General features: G+C 35.3%; 2 protein-coding genes across 2 annotated transcripts; one reads left to right on the top strand and one right to left on the bottom strand.

Annotated features, from left to right (window-relative positions):
• The first annotated feature begins 146 nt into the window (after nucleotides 1-146).
• LOC138331458 (mitotic-spindle organizing protein 2-like) lies at nucleotides 147-4,039 on the top strand. The gene is made up of 3 exons (XM_069279104.1): nucleotides 147-213; nucleotides 1,992-2,153; nucleotides 2,717-4,039. The coding sequence occupies exons 2-3, from the start codon at nucleotides 2,026-2,028 to the stop codon at nucleotides 3,048-3,050; spliced, it is 462 nt and encodes a 153-aa protein (XP_069135205.1). The 5' UTR covers nucleotides 147-213; nucleotides 1,992-2,025; the 3' UTR covers nucleotides 3,051-4,039.
• Nucleotides 4,040-5,226: 1,187 nt separating this feature from the next.
• LOC138331457 (nibrin-like) lies at nucleotides 5,227-20,680 on the bottom strand. The gene is made up of 15 exons (XM_069279102.1): nucleotides 20,565-20,680; nucleotides 17,407-17,540; nucleotides 17,033-17,175; nucleotides 15,834-15,993; nucleotides 14,777-14,880; nucleotides 14,159-14,276; nucleotides 12,364-12,554; nucleotides 11,726-11,817; nucleotides 10,867-10,933; nucleotides 9,112-10,279; nucleotides 8,038-8,100; nucleotides 7,365-7,562; nucleotides 6,845-6,958; nucleotides 5,939-5,988; nucleotides 5,227-5,357 (listed from the first exon to the last, which is right to left on the bottom strand). The coding sequence occupies exons 1-15, from the start codon at nucleotides 20,593-20,595 to the stop codon at nucleotides 5,321-5,323; spliced, it is 2,670 nt and encodes an 889-aa protein (XP_069135203.1). The 5' UTR covers nucleotides 20,596-20,680; the 3' UTR covers nucleotides 5,227-5,320.
• Nucleotides 20,681-22,389: the final 1,709 nt, after the last annotated feature.

Here is a 22,389-nt window from a genome sequence, read left to right as displayed (position 1 = left end):
TGTTAAAAACAAAATATCTTATTCATATAGATTTGATAATAGATTGCAGACAAACAAAACATTTCATCATTCTTTTTTTGTCTTACGATCGGATTCTCAATACCATAGTTAGATTTGAAAACGAAACTTCATCAAAAGTTTATTAATTATTTTCAATCGTTAAGCGGCATATTCTCATTGCCGGATTCTTCGAAAATGGTGGTATTTTTATTTGTGAGTAGGCCTATCTGTTAGCACCGTTTTCCCGGTCTTCATGATAGCATTTAGCTAATAAGACTGTCCTAAATATTTTAACTGATCAGAGTATCTTGGTTTGCGCATGGTTAAGAATGGTGTTAACAGGATATCCAGTAGACCACTGAGAGTATTTTTAAATTTGACTCACAAGACTTCGGTTTGAAACACATATAAAAAAGCCCGAAGTACCAGCTCAACAAATAACCAATTGGCTTTTCATTAAATTTAATAGCCCCGGGCCGACGGGCTTGCAGTTATTTCTACCTCTGTTTCAGTGCCCTATTTGAAAAACATTTTTTTCTGTAATTTAAACTACACCTTTATTCTTTGTTTTCTTAGTTTATGATTGATTCCTCTGGCTTTCAATTGTTCTTCAAAGTTGAAAAAGTTACATATGTCAATTTTGTCAATGTTTTTCACTATTCTGTATGTCTGGACTGGGTAACATATCAAATCTTTTTCGTCAATACTGCAGAGTTGGTAATCATAATCTTCATCATCTGTCACTGTTACTCCAACAATATCACGACACGACGAGATAACATTGCGTCGCATCCACCCAATGTAATCGGGTGGAATAAGACCTCATACACGTGTAGGAGTACTGTCACTGTATGGCCTATTTTTATGGTACTCACAAGTTTTGTCAGTATCAAACTTTTTCCATGTTTAATTGTAAGGGTAAAACTTAGAAACATTTTCTCTTCTCATGTTGCACAAGTCTACTGTAAAACTACCAAGTCAAAATTCTTCACATAATAAAGAGGAAAAAATATATACATGTATAATGAATCTCCTCTTTTGTTTTGAAAAATTCAGAGTCTGATATCTATAGGCAAGTCTATATCAGCTCTGGAATTAAATAGCATTATAAGCAATAGTTACTGTTGTAACGGAATAGATATTTCATTATCACCTTCTGACTTACTTTTCAGAAGGTGATATCTTTTCTGCTACTACAGTAGCTAGTATATAATAGTTATGTACTGTTCTTGATCATCAGTGAATCTTATATTATCTGATAATCATGATCAACCTCAGAATTAAGGTCATGCATATATGTCATGGCCACTCACTACTGAAAGACCACTTTTACTCAGATTGGTGAGTGGTTTAATAGAGAAATTTGTTTATGCTTGTAAGATTCAACAAACATGCTGTATTTCAGTGTAGTAACAAATAATTATATACACTTGTTGGTGGTTTTCATTGTACTATGCGTACATTCAGTACTTTGTACAAGAACCTTATAATTATGATATCAATATTGATATTGTTCATGAACGAGTTATGTCACCTTTAATGAAATAAATACATGTATGTTACGTATATGTACAACATGCAGTCATGGCCATGGAGAGAGGATAATGTTTAATCTATATCTTGTCACAGGAGTTCGACATTCTGTCATATACATATAGCATAAACACATAAAAAATACCCCCTACATACACTGTATACTTTACATGCATTTTTTTAATGTAATTAATTAAATTACCGTTACCAGGTTAATTCAATGCATTACAATTAATTACGATTACATTTTAATTACCCCATGCTTGTGATAAACATTATATATACATCACACTCCTGTGGTTATATATGTAAACTGTAATAATTAAGACTAAAGTCAAGAGTGCTTTATTACATGAAAATTCTAGCTTTTAATTATATAATATATGTACAGGGTATGCCAAAATAGAAAGAAAATTGTTCAGACATTTCATTTACAATGTAATTTATCTATGTTCCAGGGCTGAGAGTAGCAGATTCATATAACATTTGACCATGTCACTTCGAACACAAAGCACGATGCACTTTACAATGTTGAGTAAAAATGTCCTGTCGGCTGAGGAACAGGAGCTGTATGAAGTGGCAGACCTGGCAGGAGTTGTCGTAGATCCATCAGTTTTCAAGTATGTAACATGTAAACGCAACTCAACAGACATGTAAACAATGTTGGGTTGTAATAGTTTGGTTTGGTTTGGTTTGGCATCCTTTCAACAGTCATTTACATTGTAAGGATACAACAGGTTTATAGGTGAAGGAAAATCAGAGTACTCAGAGAAAAACCATGGGCTTCAAACTTGTGAACTAGAAGTGGAGTGGGTTGTGGTAATACATCTATGGCTGGACATCTTGACCACGTGCACTCAACCACTTATTTTATAAAGGATCAATAGAATAAATGTTCATGTTAGGGGCTTATTGTAAATTTTAAACCATGGTTGATGGATGTATTCTGTTTATTTATAATAACAGTAATCTTTTTTTAACTGATATTTTATTGCATATATATGATCATGTCTGCAGTTATCTTTATGAGAGTATATAAGCTTGAGTTTATGATTTACATAGATCGATTTTGTGGAAAAAAAAATTCTTGTCGATTTAACAATCAATACCTTTATCCAGTGAGTTATTGTTTTCAACATAGCGAACAATCGCACTTCTTCATATAGTTTTAATATCTTTACAGAATTGTCCTTGACCTCCTGAAGATGAATGTTGCTCCAACAGCTGTTCTACAGATGCTGAAGTCCATGTGTGGTCAGCGACGAAAGAAAGCACCCCCTGTGGGAGGAGATCATCCTGTTCCAGAACAGTCTTCCCATTCTTCCTCCCGCTCTCGGGATAGCAGTAAAAGTTCACATTCAGCACACAGAGGTCGATCTGGCAGTCCTAACCATTCTTCCGAAGTTCAGGTCAGATCTCGTGACGACGGAAAATCACAGCACTCCTCTGCACATCGGATTCGATCTGGCAGTCATGGGCGGTCAGCAGCCTCTTCTCGACTTGATCCAAGGAAATAATGATGTTTGTGGCGAATGTGTATATAAACTTTTGTTGAAAATCTCATGAGATAAAAGCACAAGTTCTGATGTTTGTGAATGGGAATGGTGATGAACGTTTTTGACATTTTAGTCTGACATTTCTCTTAACAGTGTACACTGTATAGAAGTGACATTAAATTATACTTTTTTTGAAAATCTCAACAGACATATCTCCAAGTATAGGTTCTGATGTTTGAATGGGAATGGTAATGACTATGTTGAATATTTTGGTCCTACATTATTCTTAACGGTTTATACTGTTCAAGTGTCAAATTATTGTGAAAGAACTTGTACAATGTACATTTATAAGCATTTTGATCAGATATTGTGGTGAATGAGAATGTTATGGATGTTGATTTTTAATTGCTAGTGTGTATGGAAGTGGTGTATTTTCAATAAGTATGCTCATGTTTTTAATGGCTTGTGTATATATATATATATATTTTTTCAAAATACAGTCACGAATTAAATTGAATGAATGAAGTTTGACTGTACATCACATTGTAGACCTAGTATTTATTGTTAGTGTTGCCACTGACCGATTTTCTTTCTGCATTTGTCATTATGTGAATATAGAATTTCCAAGCAGAAAATGTCATCTTGAAGACAAAAACTATAGTTCATTTAAATTAAAGGGGAGATAACTCATGATGCATCTCTCATGATGTGTATCTTTATTTAAAATAAAGTTTAAGTGTGAAATGTAATTTCTTTTTTGGGGTTGGGAAATTGTAAAAAATGCATTAGTGTTTATTGAAATTTTGAAAGAATTACCAAATCCTGGTGTTTTGATGCACATGTAATTTGAAGTGTTTATCATATTAAGTTAAGATTGATTCAAGCTTTAGCAAATAGATGCATAACTTAGGAAATATTTTTTTTCAGATAATAAATACAATTTTGTGATAGAAATATGATCTGATGGAAATAAAGATTTTCCTATTAAACTTGATACAAAGTCAAATTCACCTTTGTTTTGCCTTCTGTTTCAAAGTTCATGTATCTTAATTTCCATATCAATGTCGAATTTGGCTGAAATCATGCTTGGGTAAAGGGAACCGATGTTGTATATGGAGTGGTTGTAGGCTTCAACAACCTCGATATTCCAGGGGTTACTATAACCTGATATTATATCCACCCCTAGACTATCTCATAGTAAAACTGGAGCCAACAGAACAGAACAGGGCCATTTTCGATTAAACGGTTTGACTGGTTGGACCTAGTAGTTCGTTTATTAATTAAAGACGGACCTGGTGATTTTATATTGTTTTCAGACGAGCCTTGGCAAAGCCCTCATAGGCTGTGTATCAAAAACTGCAGGTCCGTCAGGATTTATACTTGAAATAATGACTTTAACCAAAGGTCGAACAGGTTGTTCCGAATAAATGAAAACGGCCCAGATAATTTAGTGCTTTGGTGTATATAATGTCAGTTATAATAACCCCTGGATTATAGAGGATGAGGCTCCAAGGGACGGAATATAGGATTAAACAGCAAAAACACTAAATTGTTCTCGTATATAAGATGGCTGGGCTTAACATATAATATAGTAGCTACTATTGTAGCGGAAAAGATATCGCCTTCTGACGGAAAGGTCAGTCAGAAGGTGATATCTTTTTCGCTACAACAGTAGCTACATATATAGTGTCCCCTGGGCAACTGATACAGGCCTTCTGGTCTTTGATCTTGTTTATTCTGATTAATCTTCAGAATAAAACCAAGATATACCCAACCAGGTTATTTGGTACAATTGTTCCAGGTTAGACCGACGACTAGACTCAAAAAAAAAGATTTTCTCAAGATACTATATTACCTCCTCTTAGCATTAAAATGTGTCGCAGACAAAAATCATCAAGCCACAGTTTTTTAAATGTTCTAGAACCTGGTGGCCAGTTTAGTACTCTGTATGACATGAATATATATAGGCACCTCTAACTCTTTTAACAAGTGGTTTTTGGGGGTTAAGATATTCTGAAGTAATAACGTGTTACTGGTTTTCAGTTCCAATTTTCTTTTACATAGTAAAAATAAAATGCTAACTATAGTAATCATCATATGATTGTGCCCTTATTAGATCATATACAGATCTTATTAAAAGGTCAAAGCCTATTCAAAGACAAAAACACATTTTCATCAAAAATTCACAAAAGAAAACTGTTAAATAAAACTTTTAATCAATAAGCTATATCATTACACATAGCTGCCAATAAGACTGATCATGATCAGACAAAACCAACCACATATAGTTATCAACGTGATCGGTTCGTGTGTGATCGCGGTTCCCATCTGAAATACGAAAATAAGAAAATTAAGCATTTAGATTTTAAGTTGTTAATAATTTTAATGTACAGTACAGACACCATATTCATATGATTCAAATTTTAAGGACACATGAATCTTTTTACAAGAAATCTCATTGGAATCCTGATGTCGATACAATTGACTGATGTATTCAGGTATGGGTCAAAGACTGATATTTACTTTGCTTTTCCTTTCTATTTGCATTCATTCTAATCATTTGAGAAAATGGAAAACATTAATATAATCAGCATCAATATAATCTGTTCCAAAGACTTAAATTCAAAAGTGAAAAGACTAAGAGTGTTTATTATGTATATATATAGTTTCAGAAAGACCTCTTTACCCACTCACCCCCGAAATTTCATAATAGGTTGTCCCATCTTTTGAAGTAGAAGAGTTTAAAAGTGTCTTCAGGGGTGAATGAGTTTAGTGTGTTATGAGAAACGGTGGTAATAAACTACCATTTTCAACTTAAAGATGGCCACTCATTTGTTTTCTAACTGTCCCCAAAACTGAAAATGCACTTAAGATCAATTAGAAGTTTTTTTTTATTGTAATTCACTTACTCAAACAGTTCTTGTGCACGTCTGTTAGCCTCTGACTGTTGGCTCTCAGCCTATATAAAACAAAGCATATTATTAGAAATCAAATAGTACCAGTATTTAGAAAGTATGAATGAAAGAAATCTGGGACATATAACGTAACATACTCAGTCCCTGTCTGTTATGCTTACACTGTTGGGGTATTCAGTCATTCACATTCCTATCCTGAGTTCGACTTTTTTAACCAAAATGGAGAAAAGGGTTTGATTCAAGTTTGAATAACAACAAATGGTTATATGTCTCTTGATAAGAAACTTAATGTGTAAGTTAAACATTTTAACTCATTCACCCCTGAACATTCATAATGAACTGTTCCAGCCTTTTAATTGGGAGAGTTCAACTGTGTCTACAGGGGTGATTAAGTTAAGTCAATATCGTCATATCTATACCTGTCAATCTTACTGAATTATATGGCTGTAATGTGACAACATTCCATTCCTTGGTTGCTCACAAAGACTTATCATTACAATCCCGTTTCATATAAACCCCACATCATTTCACAAAGCTTTTTATTAAAAAAAACCCCTGTTATCCTTGACCACCATGAGACAAATCCTCAATACACCCATCATTGTCACTATCACTGTCATTATGTCCACCCCTAAAATATGGCATAGCAAAACTGAGGCTCTAAGTGCTGCAATAGATGAGCCCCGTAGTTTGGTCCTTTGATTGTAGACACTGTAGTTGATGGTATGGCTTGACTTTGGGCTTCACCGTCTTTGTAATGTTGAAAGGAAGTCGCTCCAGGCCTGGGATTGGTAAGTAATAGTAACCCCTACAGTATTGAGGATGCTCATAGCAGGGTTTTTCCTTTTAAATTCTAATCCCCAAATCCTTCCTGATTAAGCCTCTTTCTTCCTAACTCACCTGTTGAGCTTCCTTAAACCACTCATCGAGCTCGCGTCGCTGAGACGTCTGATGTGGAACTAGATCGCTGCCTCCAATGATGTTAGGGAGTCTGTCTAGGCCCGCAACACCAGCCTACAATAATAAATCTGAACTAATTCACCCCTGAAGACAAGTTTAGGCTCGCCTAAATCAAAGACTAGACCAGTTCATAATGAAATTCTAGAGGTGAATGAGGTCAATGACCTCAAGTGTTCTTATCAATGGGTTAACACAAATCATCACTCCATTTTCAGTTTCCGCAAGCATATTTAATTTTTCATAATTTCATCGATTAAATAAATCATGAACTTTGCAAACTTTGCTTTAATAATTAGGGATTTGAATACATGTATTTACAATATGCATAATGTATATCAAACATGTACTGATAAGAAGTAAGGTTTTTGATTTTTATTTTAAATATCCAAAAGCAGAAAAACAAATTCAAAAGCAAAATAAATCCATTTTTTCTCATCGTCTAACATTCACTTTTAATTACCTTCTTGAATTTTTTGAAATTTTTGACGACGCGATCCTTCCAGCGTGAATATCCCGCCGGAACATCTGTATCTGATCTAGCAGGTGTGTTTTGAGGTCGTGAAGGTCGTTGGGCCACAAGGTCAACAAATACTGTCTGTACAAGGTCTGTAGGGATGCCCTCCTCTTTCACATAGTTTCCATGGTACTTCCCTTCTTCCTGCAAATATAATAACAAAGCAGTGAACTAAATGTTGATGACTTTCAAAAGTTGTCCAACATATCGGTAAAAACAATTTCATTTAAATATCTTCATAACCACGCAGTGACACCAAAATTATCAATTCTAGCCTTCTCACTAATTCTTTTATTATAATTAAAATAGATAAGAAAACTTCCTATAATGGAGAATATGAAGACGAAGATCTTGAGGTAGTTAAGGAATATATTTTAATTTTGTTGAGGTTATGAGGGTATAATAATAATGGAGCACCACCAAAAGTGGGGTCATCATGACCCCAGATTGCTACGCCATCGACTATTCCCGTAAAAATAGAATCGCCGCACGTGTTGTGCTATCATTATACACTGATAATGATAATACTAGGAAGCATGGTTATTGAGTCCATGTCAGTGCAAACTGTAAATATTTTATAGGTAATGTGAACTGGTAAATCCTTATTTGTTTTGAGTACCTGAATAGCTTGTCCTTGCTCAACTGACAAAAAGCCTGAAACTGAGGCAGGTTCTGTTCTCTTCTACAATAAAATGAACAAATATATTGACATCATTTTTTGTTAAATGATTACTCTACACTAGGGCTGGGTATTGGAAGGTCTAAAACGATGCGATACATATTGACAATACACTGAAACAATACGCAATACGTATTGACGATACAGTAGACCTCTTTTTCAAATTCAGTTGACCATTGTATTTCGAATATTGTGACAATAAAAGACAATTTTGATAAAACATTCTATAACCAGGAAAAAAGTCTACCAAACATTTGATTCGGTTTATCATCTGTGTTAATTAATTTCAGTCAATTTGTATTCTTAGTGATGAAAAGGCATTTCTAATCCATCTAGGTGACACAGATGCTTTAAACACTTCCTTTTGATTGAAATGCTGTTACTTGAATGATGTTTTAGGACAAATTTTGTTTGGAATTTCCTATGTCTATAACCAAAACAGTAGGGTGAGTTGTTAAAACGATATAGCGATATACAGCATGTTTGTGTATCGATATTTGATACACTGCCAAAAACCGATACGTATCGGTATATCGATATATTGATCCAGCCCTACTCTACACTGATAAGAAAAGCAAATAATAATTGCACGAAGTATAGTCTTTGATTGAATTTCTTGCAGAACTCATTAATCAAATGCATTATATATTCCCCATTATATTAACAAACTTAAAGCTAATTTTTCATTTTTCTGTGATATATATTTATAAACCAACTTATATTTGCATGTGAAGACATTTTGTGAATTTCGCAGGCCACAAGAAATTGCAAATAATGTTTCAAATATACCAGGTAGGTCAAGTAGAACCATAATGATGTTAAGTTTGCAAAATCCAATCATTGTACCAAAAATAAGTTGGTTTACAGTATTCAATTGTTCATACAGAATATTTCTGATCTAGTTTTCTTGACCCCCCCCCCCAAAAAAAAAAAACAACCCCCATTAATTCATCATCATTATATATATCAATTCAGTCATGATATAAAACCTACCGGTAAATAAATCATAATTACCCTCTGTCCGTTTGCTTCAGCTTGGACTCTATCTTGGTCCCTCGTTCTTTCAGAGGTAGGTTTGCGGGGAGTTATCTTCTCCTGTTTAGTAACAATTTCCTGTCTGTCCGTCTGCTCATCTTCCTGTTCCTCCATTCTGGAGTGGCGCCCTCTAGCGGAAGACTGAGGAGAGCTAATTCCTGGTTCTTTTTTAATTTTCACCTTTGACCTTTGATTAATATCCTCATCATCAGATGAATCGTCTAATTTCCTTTTCTTCTTGCCTACTGTTTGTGATTCCTCAATTAGTCCTACATTACCTTTTGAACTTTTAACCTTTTGACCTTTTGCTGGTCCTTTCCCTTTACCTGTCCATTTTGTTCCAGAATCTGAATCTGAGTCAAGCACTCTGACCTCTTGACCTTTTCTAGACACTGACATTTGACCTCTATCATTTTCAGTCTCAGATTCAGAGTCCATTACAACAATATCATCATTTTCGTCTTTATCTGAAACTCTTTGTGAATTTTTGGATTTTTTCACATCATTTTTGCGACTTGACCAATCAAATGGGTTGTCTTCATTCTGATCTTCATCTCGTTTCCGCTTAGATTTCCGTGTAAAATCATAGTCCTCATCAGAATCGTCCTCAATGATTTGTCTTTTCCCAGGGCGAGACTTTGGTATTTGCAAAACTTTCTCCTTCTTAATAACATTGTCATTTTGAGTATTTCTAGGACTTGATATACCAGCTCTCTTGGCAAAAGGTCCTTTTAACACTGAGCTGTCCGTTACACTTTCAGGAGCTGGAGAAGGTCTTCGATTTGACCTTTTAGGATCTGGTGATACTGATGACCTTGACCTTAAACTTAAAGATTCACTTTTATATGGAGCAGGAGATGGTGACCTTGACCTTGGACTTCTTCTGACTGGTGACAAATTAGATTTTTCTGGCTTCTTTTTTGGTGATGGTGACTTTGCTTTCTGTCTTGTATTCTGTGACCTGTCTATTTCTGAACTTTGACCTCCTGATCTAGAGGTTGTGGCTTTACCACTCTGACCTTTGGCAGTGTCCTTGTGCCCTTGATTAGAGACCTTTGTTCCTTGTGACCCTTGACCTTTTATGCTTTCTGAAGTGGAAAGTTTCGGCTGTGTTGATGGTGGCGATTTCTTCTCTTGTTTCACTCTTCTGATTGGAGAACAAAAATAAAATAAATAATTAGCAGGGATATACTGTATAACCCATTATTTTTGTGTAGAATATATTTTTTGGGATTTCCTGAGACATTGCTATAATCGCAAAAATTTGATCTGAGACCTATTGAGATATGATTGAGTCATATATATCCCGAAAGCCAGATCTTGGAAGTTTAAGAATGCTAAATATAATTATCAAGTTTTTAGTCATAATTGCAAAACATTTTACCCGCTACATGGTGAATACATGTCTACCAAAGATAAAATTTCATATATAACCTATTTTGTGACGAAAAATACTTCATATGGTCAGAACTTAATTCAATCAGTACATAATTTTAATATACACAGGGGTTGTCTGAAGTTGGTAGGAAAAAGATAACTTGGAAATGAATAGCAAAAAATGACTTTTACAAAATTGATCCTTTTCAGAGACTACTATAACTGACAATTTAGAGGATACCATACACTATTTCTATTTATTGCTTACTGTGTCTGTGTAAACACAGGGGCCTGTGACAGTGACTGACTTGGTAGATGAGACAATGAATTATAAGGTCATTTCTGTTTATTACTTACTGTGTCTGTGTAAACACAGGGGCCTGTGACAGCGACTGACTTGGTAGATGAGACACCATCTGACTTGCTGTAAAGACAGTATTTTTATGATCAGTTATCGCCAGATATAATCTTGTCATTAGTAGTTTATCTTTACTCTCTTCTTAATACAGCAAATTAATTTTATAGAATCTGTATTATCAAAAATCAGCCATACTTAAAATTTGGAGACAAAAAAAACAGTTGTTATTTTTACACAGGAGGGATTTTTGACATACAAAATTATGTTCCATATTCAACAAAGGGACAAACTCAAGAAATTTATTTCACAAAAAGTATAATATTTACCACAATCTACACATGAACTTGTAACACACATACATACACCACAATCTACACAGGGACTTGTAACATATTTTCCACAATCTACACAGGAACTTGTGACATAAATACCACAATCTACACAGGGACTTGTGACAAACATACCACAATCTACACAGGGACTTGTGACATATATACCACAATCTACACAGGGACTTGTCACATATATACCACAATCAACACAGGGACTTGTGACAAATATACCTCAATCTACACAGGGACTTGTAACATATATACACCACAGGGACTTGTATCTACCACAATCTACACAGGGACTTGTAACATACATACCACAATCTACACAGGGACTTGTAACATATATACCACATTACAGGACTTGTAAATACATCTAAACAGGGACTTGTGACATACATACCACAATCTACACAGGGACTTGTACATAATACTTATCACACAGGGACTTGACATACATACCACAATCTACACAGGGACTTGTAACATATATACTATAGTCAACACAGGGACTTGACATACATACCAAAGTCTACACATGGATTACAATATTGCTCTGTGTCACAATGTAGTACAGCCAGTCCTAGTTCAGCGTCCTGACTCATGTGTCTCTTGTGTCTGAAATAAAGACATTTCCTAACAATTTGGTTTGAGTGGGTTTAGGTGAAGAAAAGCCGGAGTACCTGGAGAAAAATATCCAGCCTATGGTCAGTATCTGGCATCTGCCCAACAAGGCCATGTCGACCCCCTTTATTCTTCATCAAAAAGTAGCTAAAGGGTTTCAATTAAATAAACATATTCATATGCATTGTATTTATAGTTTGTCAGACCATGTGAGTTAGCTGAAAATGTGTATATTACTTATCGTAGCAAAGAAATACATGCATACTTCAATTTTGCTTGTTTGTTTGTTGAAAGCCCATCCACAGCCAATTAGGTCATTTAGGGCCAAACTAAAATTATGTATACATGAAGTATGCATACTTCAAATTAGTTAAGAAAATTGCTTTATGTGTATAACAAGCTATGCTTATAATTAAATAATCTCATGGATTCCCTGATATTAGTAATTACCATGTTTTACTGTATAGTAGTTGAAGCGCAATGACATTTTTATGTCTAGAAATTAAAACAAAGATTTGAAATTCTAAGAGCTATTTTTACCTAGCAAGCATTTTTTCCACATATTTGTACCACTCTTTCCACTGGCTTGTTGTGCCACCATCATGACCACAGTCCATGACGACGGTGTCTTTCTGTGTGAGGACAGCGTCCTCCCCACGCCCATCTGGCCGAGTCTCCATCAACAGAGGTATCCCACCGCCAAGTTCTACAGCCAGACTCATCTTCTGGAACTGGTAGGGAAGCAATTATGTTATATATTTAGAACCGAATCAAGTAAATGTAAGGTCAAAATAAGCATATATGTACCGCATACATTGTTTTGGACCTGCTTCGTTTTATAATTTTCACTAGAATCTAAGGCGGGGCATCTCTATGTCGCTTAAATAAAGAGACAATTCTGTCTAAAAGTACATTAAAATTTGCGTATATATATTAGAAACAAACCAGTTCTTATAGAAATTAGATTAGTTGGTTTTACTGTGATATGCCAGGAAAGCCCACTGTAGTGAAATGTATGTGAAATGATCAAACTTGCCCTTGCCAGTGTAGTAAAGAAATATTTGTCTAGAACTATTCAAACCGCTCTTACGGTAGTGTGCTTACTTTATTAGGTCATGTTTCTACCTAAGTATAATTTGACCAACTCCTCATAATTTGACCAACTCCTCAGTGGTTATGTATATATATATGTAGTACATTTGTTTAATGTATGTGACTTTGGCTCGGGTATGGGTACAGCATACCTGCTTAATCGTATTGATCAACAATTTGGAATTTCAACGGTATCAATCAAAATACTTAACAATGTCGTGGGAATTGTCAATATCTCTTGTTATATGTTTCATAAGGAATGTAGGACAATACATTTATGTCATAATTTGCTTTGTGGATTGCAACAGGATTAGCCTCATTGAATTGTCCCTTTAAGGGATCCGCTATAGCTTGGTTCTGACTTTTACACATTTTTTGACGGATGTTGCATTTCCACCCGCTACTTATGTATTGTTTCTTCTTCATACAAGTGTTAATAAATCTACCTTCTCTAGGTTTTCAGTAATAGGTGAGAAAAATGAGTCTAAAATTACCTTTACCAGGTACTATAATCTACTCTCTCTATTATGGCCTGATTGAGAGGGCACTATTGCCTCATAGTATTGTCGAGGGATGGAATAGTGCCCGAGCCAAAGGCACTATCCTATCACGAGACAATACTATGAGGCAATAGTGCCCTCTCAAACAGGCATATAATGTGTTTAGTACATCACCCTCACATGAAACCTGTTTTCATGTCATCGTAACAGAAGCACCTCAAACAACACCTCGCAACGCTATCTCCCATTTCCACACCACGTTGTTACATTTAAGTACAACATATGAATTGTTACAGAAATCTGTGTTTCTTTAAAATGGGATTCAGCTTCATGAAAATTATTCAAAAGTAGATTAATATTGAACATAAGTGAACTGTATTCTGTAGAAAAGCAACATTTGCTTTAATCCCCGCACACAACAGCCTGTCAGCCATTTTGATGTCTTGGTCGAGGCGCAACGTTATAATTACGTGATGTAATGGTGACATCACAATACATTCACAATCATTTTCGCGCCACTTCAATAGTGCCCGCCCGCTTGCCCGGGCACTATTGCAAATAGTACCCCTCTGTGTAGCCAATCAGAATCCAACATTCTGTCACGCGATGTACTAAAATTCAGTAATTGTGTCTTGGTCATGGGACAACTAGAACCCAGAGCTGTCTTCACGCGGGAAGTGCTAAATTCACAGATCAAAGCATGTAATGGAGGAATAAAAGGTTTTTGCAATTAAATACTATACCTGTTTCTGCTGGAGGAAGACAAATGTTTTCCCCTGGAAAATGGTTTTGCGTCGAGGATCGTTGGTGAAACTGACCTCCGTGGGATCAACTTGTGATTCTGATACAGTAGGCAGGAAGCTATGGGGACCATATACAAACAATGAGTCAGAAATCATCTTAATCTCATATAGAAATAATGTATAATCAAAATAAGTCAGAAATAACTTTAAACTTATATATCTATTCTCAATCTGACTGAATTACATTTGTAACTTCTTTTTCTCATCATTTTGTAAACTACTCTCTGCTATGTTGCCGAGTAGCTACATCCAAAGGTGGTATGAATGTAATCTCCTATTGGTAGCTACAGTATGATGAGTTTACGAAACGATGACAAGGTTTAGGAAATGATTTATTGAGACTGGTTTTAACTGAATCTATTCCACTATTATCTCATCTCATGCTGTGCTATTTTTTGAAATAGTGAATGTTTTATTTGTACCACAAAATATTGACAAAAAATGCAACATTCTGATTTACTAAAATTTGATTTTCTAGTTTTATGACTACATTGTGAAAAATCTGACCAGTAAATAGTTTGTATCAAGCATAGATTAAAGTTTTTGGTTAAGACAAACCTCTCTGGGTCTGGTTGTTCTTTCCTTTTCTCAAGGGATTGCAGATAGGCATCCAGATAATCAGGGGAGACAATTGGCTTCAAGGCAACCATTGCACAAACAACCTATCATACATAACAGTTAAATTGATAACAATTTAATCATCTAGCATCAGGTCAAGTGGAGTTTTGATGCCTACTAGCTATAGCCTATACTCCCCCCTTCCAGATCTGGGGGTTAAGATGTGGTACTGATTTATAATTAATATTAAACCCAAATCATTTCCGCACAACACTGGAAGAAAGTGTGCAATGGGATACAAGACATTTCTGGAAAAGGCGACAAATAATAACCATGAACCCAGCATTAAGTATATAATCTAGGTATTCCATAAATGAAATCCTTCTCGGATATATAGCGGTAACCCTATGTTATTGAAATGGACTATTAGCACAAATGTGTGGCCCTTTTCAATTTCTATGCCTGAAAAGGATATAGGGACGGTGTAAACGCCAACCCTGATATTTGTTTCAGACAATTCTTTTAAAATTTGTATGATTGATAAATCATGCAGCCATAATAACAGTAAACATCTGTGTGTTAGCTTCAATATAATAGCTACATAAAATATTTTCCAGTAAAATAAGACAAAATCATAGGATAACGGAAGTAATGTGAATGTAATATACCTAGATTTTAGCAAAGCCTTTGGTAAAGTGTCACATAGGCTACTCTTGCATTAACTAGAGGCATACAGGATCAAAGGAGAATTCCTCATATCGATACGCAAATTCTTATCCAATCTAAACCAAAAAGTAATTGTTAATGAAGCGAGTTCTACACCTAGAATATAGTATAAAATCTGGTCCAGTTTGTATAATCCCAGTACCTTGGTAAACCGTTTTATTTTTGCGAGATACAACTTTTCTTGTAATTTCACGAATTATAATGTTATCTGAATAAACATATAAATGCATAAATATCAGTAAGAGCTCCTGTTCACAAATTTAAGTTTTTGCAAATATGTTGAAAATAATGTAGACATGAAAATAACGTACTTAACAGTATAAAGTCGTACCTTTATTGTGACACTGATCGACGTCATGACCAGATGAGTGCAATGTCTGGACCAATCAGCGACAATGTGACCACCTAACTGCATCACTGTCTGACGAACCTGCTTCTTCAATGCTGGGCTCAGACAGGAGGTGGAAACTACCATGGGTTCATATACAGCTCTGATCAAACATAAAATAAACAATGTATTAATGTTTTACTGTGGATCAAGTCCACATAAAACCAAGGTGGAAATGTTAATACTTAAACGAAATGGTCTTCAATCAAAGTCAATATTAGAATGAAATGGTCTTCAATGTTAAAGTGAACAGTCGGGCATGGATGGCTAAAGTCGGTAAAAATGGTGTGAATGTATCCAGTATAATTTCTTATGAAATGGAAAAATAAAATATCTTGTCAAAATCTGTCTGCGTACGAAGAAATTAATTTAAAGTATGGAAATTCTAAAACGTCCTCCCGGCTCACTATGTCCGTGGTTACATTTCCACGCAGCCTCGCTTTCAATGCTTTCAATGCTTTCAACTTTTCTTTACTTTAATGGTCAGAACTGGGAAACTAAGCAGAACTTGACCATTGTATTAATATGTGAAAACTTTTGGAAGGTCAATGAACGCATTTAGACTGGTTTTCTTTGCCCGACTATTCACTTTAATATCAGAATGAAATGGTCTCCAATGTTAATGCTAGAATAAAAATGGTCTTCAAAGTTAATACCAGAATGAAATGGTCTTCAAAGTTAATACTAGAATGAATTGTTCATTCATCATCTATAAATAACCGACAGAGAGATGCCTGACAGCTCACAAGTGCTTGACATTTACTTTTACATCATCAACATATGAGGTGTACAACATGGCATGCATTGTCAATGACATATCAATCTTTATGCATAACGATGTTCCTTTGATGATGGGTAGCACAATGAAAATTATTCAAAGTAACAACAATTCACCTTTCTTCTAAGTGAAAAATAATCAAACAAGGGGTGTAAAGTGGACAGTGATATCGCAACCCTCATGTAAGATTTTTGCGGGCCAACACTTGGCAAGCTTGTGCTAGCTAGCCAAAAGGCTACACTTGGGATGTGATACCTTAACCAGATACCGGGTATATATGCAAATGCTCCTTCATTCATCCCCCTCATTTCATGGCCGGATATAAAACCTTGACCTTTGATATACTCAATAATCATGTACTTACATGAAAGATGACTTTGGTGAACCAAACATAATCTCATCTCCATCGCTCACTGTCGTCTGACCTTGAACTTTGCTGTTGTTAAGCATTGTGCCATATTTGGATAGATCCTTGATGGTAAGTGTAGGTAATATTGTAAGTTTGTTCTGAAAGAAACTTTATCTTAAGATTATTGTAGAAAAACACATCATGCACAACAACTTGAATGATGACGGAATATCTTAATCGTATGAATTTAGTATGAAAACAAATAAAACTTAATTATTCTTTAGGAGAAACATAACTCAAGTTAGTCTGTCCACCGTCCTATCTGACAGATAGATGATTGCTACATGTAATACTGTATATATCTGGTATGACCTATATTAAAATATTACCAGATTGCCATCTTGGTGAGCTATGGTCATTTCGGCATGTCTACGACTAACTGCAGCATCGTTTTCAACAAGGATCTCACAGTCCTTCCGGCCCGCAATATATGTCTTCCCCACCAATAGCGCATACCGCAAGTCTACAACAGAACATATACATGTATGGTACATGAAATGTGATATAATATTCATGGCTAGATGGGGGAGGGGGGTGCTTAAACCAGAACATCTGAAATCAAGCAGTAGGTTATTAAAGTGTAACCTGTCTATAAAGGACACTATAAAGACTAAGCAAAAAAAAAAAGACTTTATAGAAAGGTGTCATTTATATAGAGGTCAATTATAGTGTATAAATTGTACCAATTAAACTTCAGGTGTTGCTGCAATATTGTAGCTCAAAAGACTTTTAGACAGAATATGGTGTCGTCTTTAGAGCTACAATTGGTGCCTATTACTGCTAATGGAGCAAAATTATGATTACGCAAACCATTATAAAACGTTTGTTTGCATTTTATCGTACTTTATTTGATATTGCTTACCTACTAGGCAATAAAACTGAACCATATAAAATATCAAATTCTCATCGAGGCATTATTTTTTTTACATAATACATATGAAGGGCTTTCTGAAGGGAATTTATACGGCAAGTCCACAATTGTGAATCTGACGTCTTGTGAGCAGTACGGTAGATATTAAGAATGCTAGTTATGTTTGTTTTGGACAAAAATGATATGTAAATGCATGTATACGCATAAAATAATTGCAAACCTACAAAAAAGTATAGAAAACTGTGCCCGAGTGATTTTCGGAGGCAGTGCTCCACTACGACACATAGGGACCAATTCGTACCCGGCCGAAAGGTATAGCAGGCCGGGTACATATATTCGTTCTAGGTGTTGATGAGTAAATTGTATGTCATAAAGTTTATAGACAGTGTCCTTCATGTATGCTTTATAGCAGGTTAAGCTCTACAGTTGAGTGTAAGTTAACCTTTATACCCTAGTGTACTAGCTAGGAGTGCACTACATTTAAACAACGGGTAAACTAGTAGTGCATTACGCTCAGTTAGATGTGACCACTAAAACTGCTATACAGGTATTGGACCTTGAGCTATACCTTTTTGCTTGTGATAAACTAAAGCTGATAACTCTTGATAAGTTCTTTCCTCACTTTTTTAGTGTTTTTTTCTGAAGTGTATGTACATCATGACGTTACTGTTCCGCCATGGACATATCCTGTACTTACATGTACAATGTTTGGTTTGGTTTGTTTAGTTTTACGTCCTATTAACAGCCAGGGTCATGTAAGGACGTGCCAGGTTTGTTGGTGGAGGAAAGCCGGAGTACCCGGAGAAAAAACCACCGGTCAGCGGTCAGTACCTGGCAACTGCCCCACATGGGATTCGAACCCGCATCCCAGAGGTGGAGGGCTTGTGGTAATATGTCGGGACATCTTAACCACTCGGTCACAATGTACCAAAATAGCAACTAATATACATGTAAAATGTTACATATATAATACATGTATGTATATAATTATATAAATAATAACTAAACAATTTTGCAGTAAGATTTCAATTATTTATTAAATGTTTATTAATCATTCTAAGATCAAAATTAGCTACAGCTGACTAGTAGAAACATACGTCAACAACAACTCTGATAGATCACAGGAGTTTGACGTTCTGCCAATAATATATAGTATACATATATAAAAAATACCCCTATATGTGTTTTTATATAGAATATAAGGGTATTTTTTATATATGTATACTATATATTATTGACAGAACGTCAAACTCCTGTGGATAGACAGGTCCGGTAGCACGCTAAATCTGGCTATATAGCTAGATTTTACTATATAGCCAAATCTGACAACACGTTATAGTGGACAAACGTAAACAAACAGGTGAGGTCTGGTCACATTTTTCTCGTGGAGTATGAAAGCATGGATGACGAAACATGTAAATCGGTGATATGAATAATGTTTGACTACTTGTTCATTTGCAGGCAACTTTTTAAAATTCCATCGTTGCAATTATTTAGTATCCATTATCACTATTCTTTGGTAAGAAAACTATAGCGAGGCGAACCAATATGGCGTCGTTGTGTCGTCTGCAGATAAGCATCCACATGATGAAGATTCGGGCCACAGGTGCGCTTGGAGCATGCAGATCCCGTGCAAATAGTGACCATGTGCAAAAAGTGCCATAGTAGGCTCATAAACAACAAGATATGTGGCATATTTCAAATGGGAAATTTGGATTTTATATCTTTTTCATCAGAACATGAGGATGAATGGATGCGAGTACCAAAAAATGCAACGACGGATTTTTAAAAGTTCACCGGAAATTATTTTGGATGACAAAAATATTTCGTTTTGCCGATTCTCAAGATTCGTCATTCAATTTTCGATGTGTACGCTGATTTTGTGACCAGGTATGTCACTTTTGTTTATATTTGTCCACTGTACGTGTTGTCAGATTTGGCTATATAGTCAAATCTAGCTATATAGCCAGATTTAGGAGTCCTACTAAAGACCTGAATGGACCTGAACGGGACCTGAAGGAGGACCTGAACGGGGTTTTAGAGTATTAAGTGCATATATATATATGCAATATCTCTTTATTGTATGCTAGAATATATATAAATACACATCTTGATGTCTTTTTAGTGAAATTTTTTTTTTGAAGACTTAATTATAAAGCTCGACAAAAAGGTCGCTTACCGTACCGATAATATGGCGGACCTGAACGGGACCTGAAGGAGGACCTGAACGGGGTTTTAGAGTATTGAATCGATATATATAAGTAACATCTCTTTGTTTTCCGTTTGAATATATATAAATACACATATGGTTGTAATTTTTTAAAAATATATATATTTTATTTAAATATAGCTCGCTAATAAGGTCGCTTACCGTAACAATAACATGGCGGACCTGAGCGGGACCTGATACTGATAGGCCTATTGTTACCTGATAGATTCATAAACAGTTGATGAAGTGTCAGTCATGTGGTTACGTTATTCTTTATTTGGATATCTTTTTTTATTACTTTTCCTGATTGACATGCAATGTCTTACAGTTTAATTAAGCATTTGCTAATAAACCAACCGAGACCAGAACAGAGATACTTTCAACTCCATTAGAAACAGACATATTACCTGGATTTGACAGTGAAGTTAGGAGCCACATTTCTGTTGTTTCCGGAAGTAAATGTACCCGCGAAAAAAGATTCTTGAGTCGTGGTCACTGATGCGCTTATATAGGACAACGCGGACAGACCGGTTTGGGCATTATTGGACATGATCGATTGTACCGAAGTACTTTAAAAGATAGGAAAAGAGGGACAAGACTCATAAGTCGTATAATTTGTGTCTAATTACATTTGTATATATGGAAATAACATGTGTTAAAAAAAAATGATAAAAAACCAGACACAAAATGTCACTGTAAATGGAGCGGATTCAGAGGTGGCAAACGGTTACTGGCATCCCACAAGGATCATTGTTGGGGCCTCTACTCTAGATCTTATTATGTTATCGACGTGCTTCTACATCGGGTAAGTGCAGCTGGCATTGTACTCCATTTTGCTGACGACATAAAAATCTTTAGAATCATCACAAATGATGCTGATACCAAAGCACTGTAGAACATGATAAGTAAGAGTGACGGTTGACTTTCATAAATGCATCCGGATCTATTCACATTTGAAAGATCACAGGTGCGATTTGTTTAGGCTAAAAAATCAAACGATAAACAAGCACAAGCTACTGTATAACAAATCATAGATTTAGATAGTTAATTACTATAACGAAATCTCTGAATAAATGGGGAAAAAATATATTTGAGTAAGAATATTATAATAAAGTTTGATTTGAAACACGATAATAACATAACCATTACACTGAGAAAGACCTTACTTCATACAAAACAAAAGTAGAAAAACCAAAACAAAGTTTAGCATACTACGGAGAACATTTCATTTTACGGACTCTTTGGAACTTATGTATACCTTGATATACATATGTACTTGTCCAACCTCAACTTGACTAGATGTAAACTCAGTCTGATACTGGCGTACAAATATAAACATATCGGTCTTATCGAGAATGTCATGAACCCGAATTCCAGAAACTACCATATGAGGAAAGGTTTTAAAAACCATCCCGAAAAAACTACTTTATAATACCGACGATTGTGCGGGGACATGAGCGAAATATTAAAAAAATGATAATATGATTACTTGCAAGAGTCAATGAAATGGTATTATATTTGATGCGATACCTTATATAGTTTCATGGACCTGTACTGTGCAGCCCACTGCCGCTATCGGGTGGCGAAATATTCAGGAGTTTGTTCAGTTTCCTTTGCCTTTTTGTATTCCTTTGGTAATTCTATGATTTCCTTTGTCTTCTTGTATTTTCTTTATTAATTCAACTTTTCGATCCTTTGTCTTTTTTCTATTTCTATTGTTAATTCTATCTTTTCCTTTGACTTTAAGTATTTTCTATTATAATTTCTATTATTTCCCTTTTTATTCTTGTATTTTCTATTATTAATTGTATGGTTTCTATTGTCTTCTTATATTATCTATTGTTGGATCTATACTATGTTTGTGTAGGGTATATCTTGATAATGGGATCCGACTGTACATATTGATCCGCTACTAACTACTTCTGCCCTGCGGGTAGGGCGTTAGAATTGTACCTGCTGACCCTATTGCATGATCGTAAAAGGCGACTAAATTTAGGATCTTATCTTTTCACTTCTTTCTAACTGACTTAAATATCTTCCCTAATGCATCCCTTGGCACCGCCTCACTTCCGCCTCACTTTTGGCCTTGAGTTATCCTGGTTGTCCGACATGCACACGTAATAACAATAAACCTATCCGTTAGCTGTCTCCACTTTCCTACTTTATACTCTTTCGATCCCCCATGACAGGGTGCTCTGTATCCACATGGAGATGTGCTATCGGACTATATTA

The sequence above is a fragment of the Argopecten irradians genome, chromosome 9 (genome assembly GCF_041381155.1).
Source record: "Argopecten irradians isolate NY chromosome 9, Ai_NY, whole genome shotgun sequence".
In the NCBI taxonomy this organism is placed as follows: Eukaryota; Metazoa; Mollusca; class Bivalvia; order Pectinida; family Pectinidae; genus Argopecten; species Argopecten irradians.
The sequence above is the reverse complement of the archived record's forward strand: the minus strand, read 5'-3'. Positions and strand labels throughout refer to the sequence as shown.

Bases quoted from the DNA above. Each gene is read 5' to 3' on its own strand.
- LOC138331458 (XM_069279104.1), top strand. From the start codon at position 2,026: ATGTCACTTCGAACACAAAGCACGATGCACTTTACAATGTTGAGTAAA. The intron at 2,154-2,716 runs GTATGTAACATG...ATATCTTTACAG, and splicing joins GTAGATCCATCAGTTTTCAA to AATTGTCCTTGACCTCCTGA.
- LOC138331457 (XM_069279102.1), bottom strand. From the start codon at position 20,595: ATGTGGCTCCTAACTTCACTGTCAAATCCAG. The intron at 17,176-17,406 runs GTAATATTTTAA...AGTTTCTTTCAG, and splicing joins CTCACCAAGATGGCAATCTG to AACAAACTTACAATATTACC. The intron at 6,959-7,364 runs GTAATTAAAAGT...TTATTATTGTAG, and splicing joins ATTTCAAAAAATTCAAGAAG to GCTGGTGTTGCGGGCCTAGA.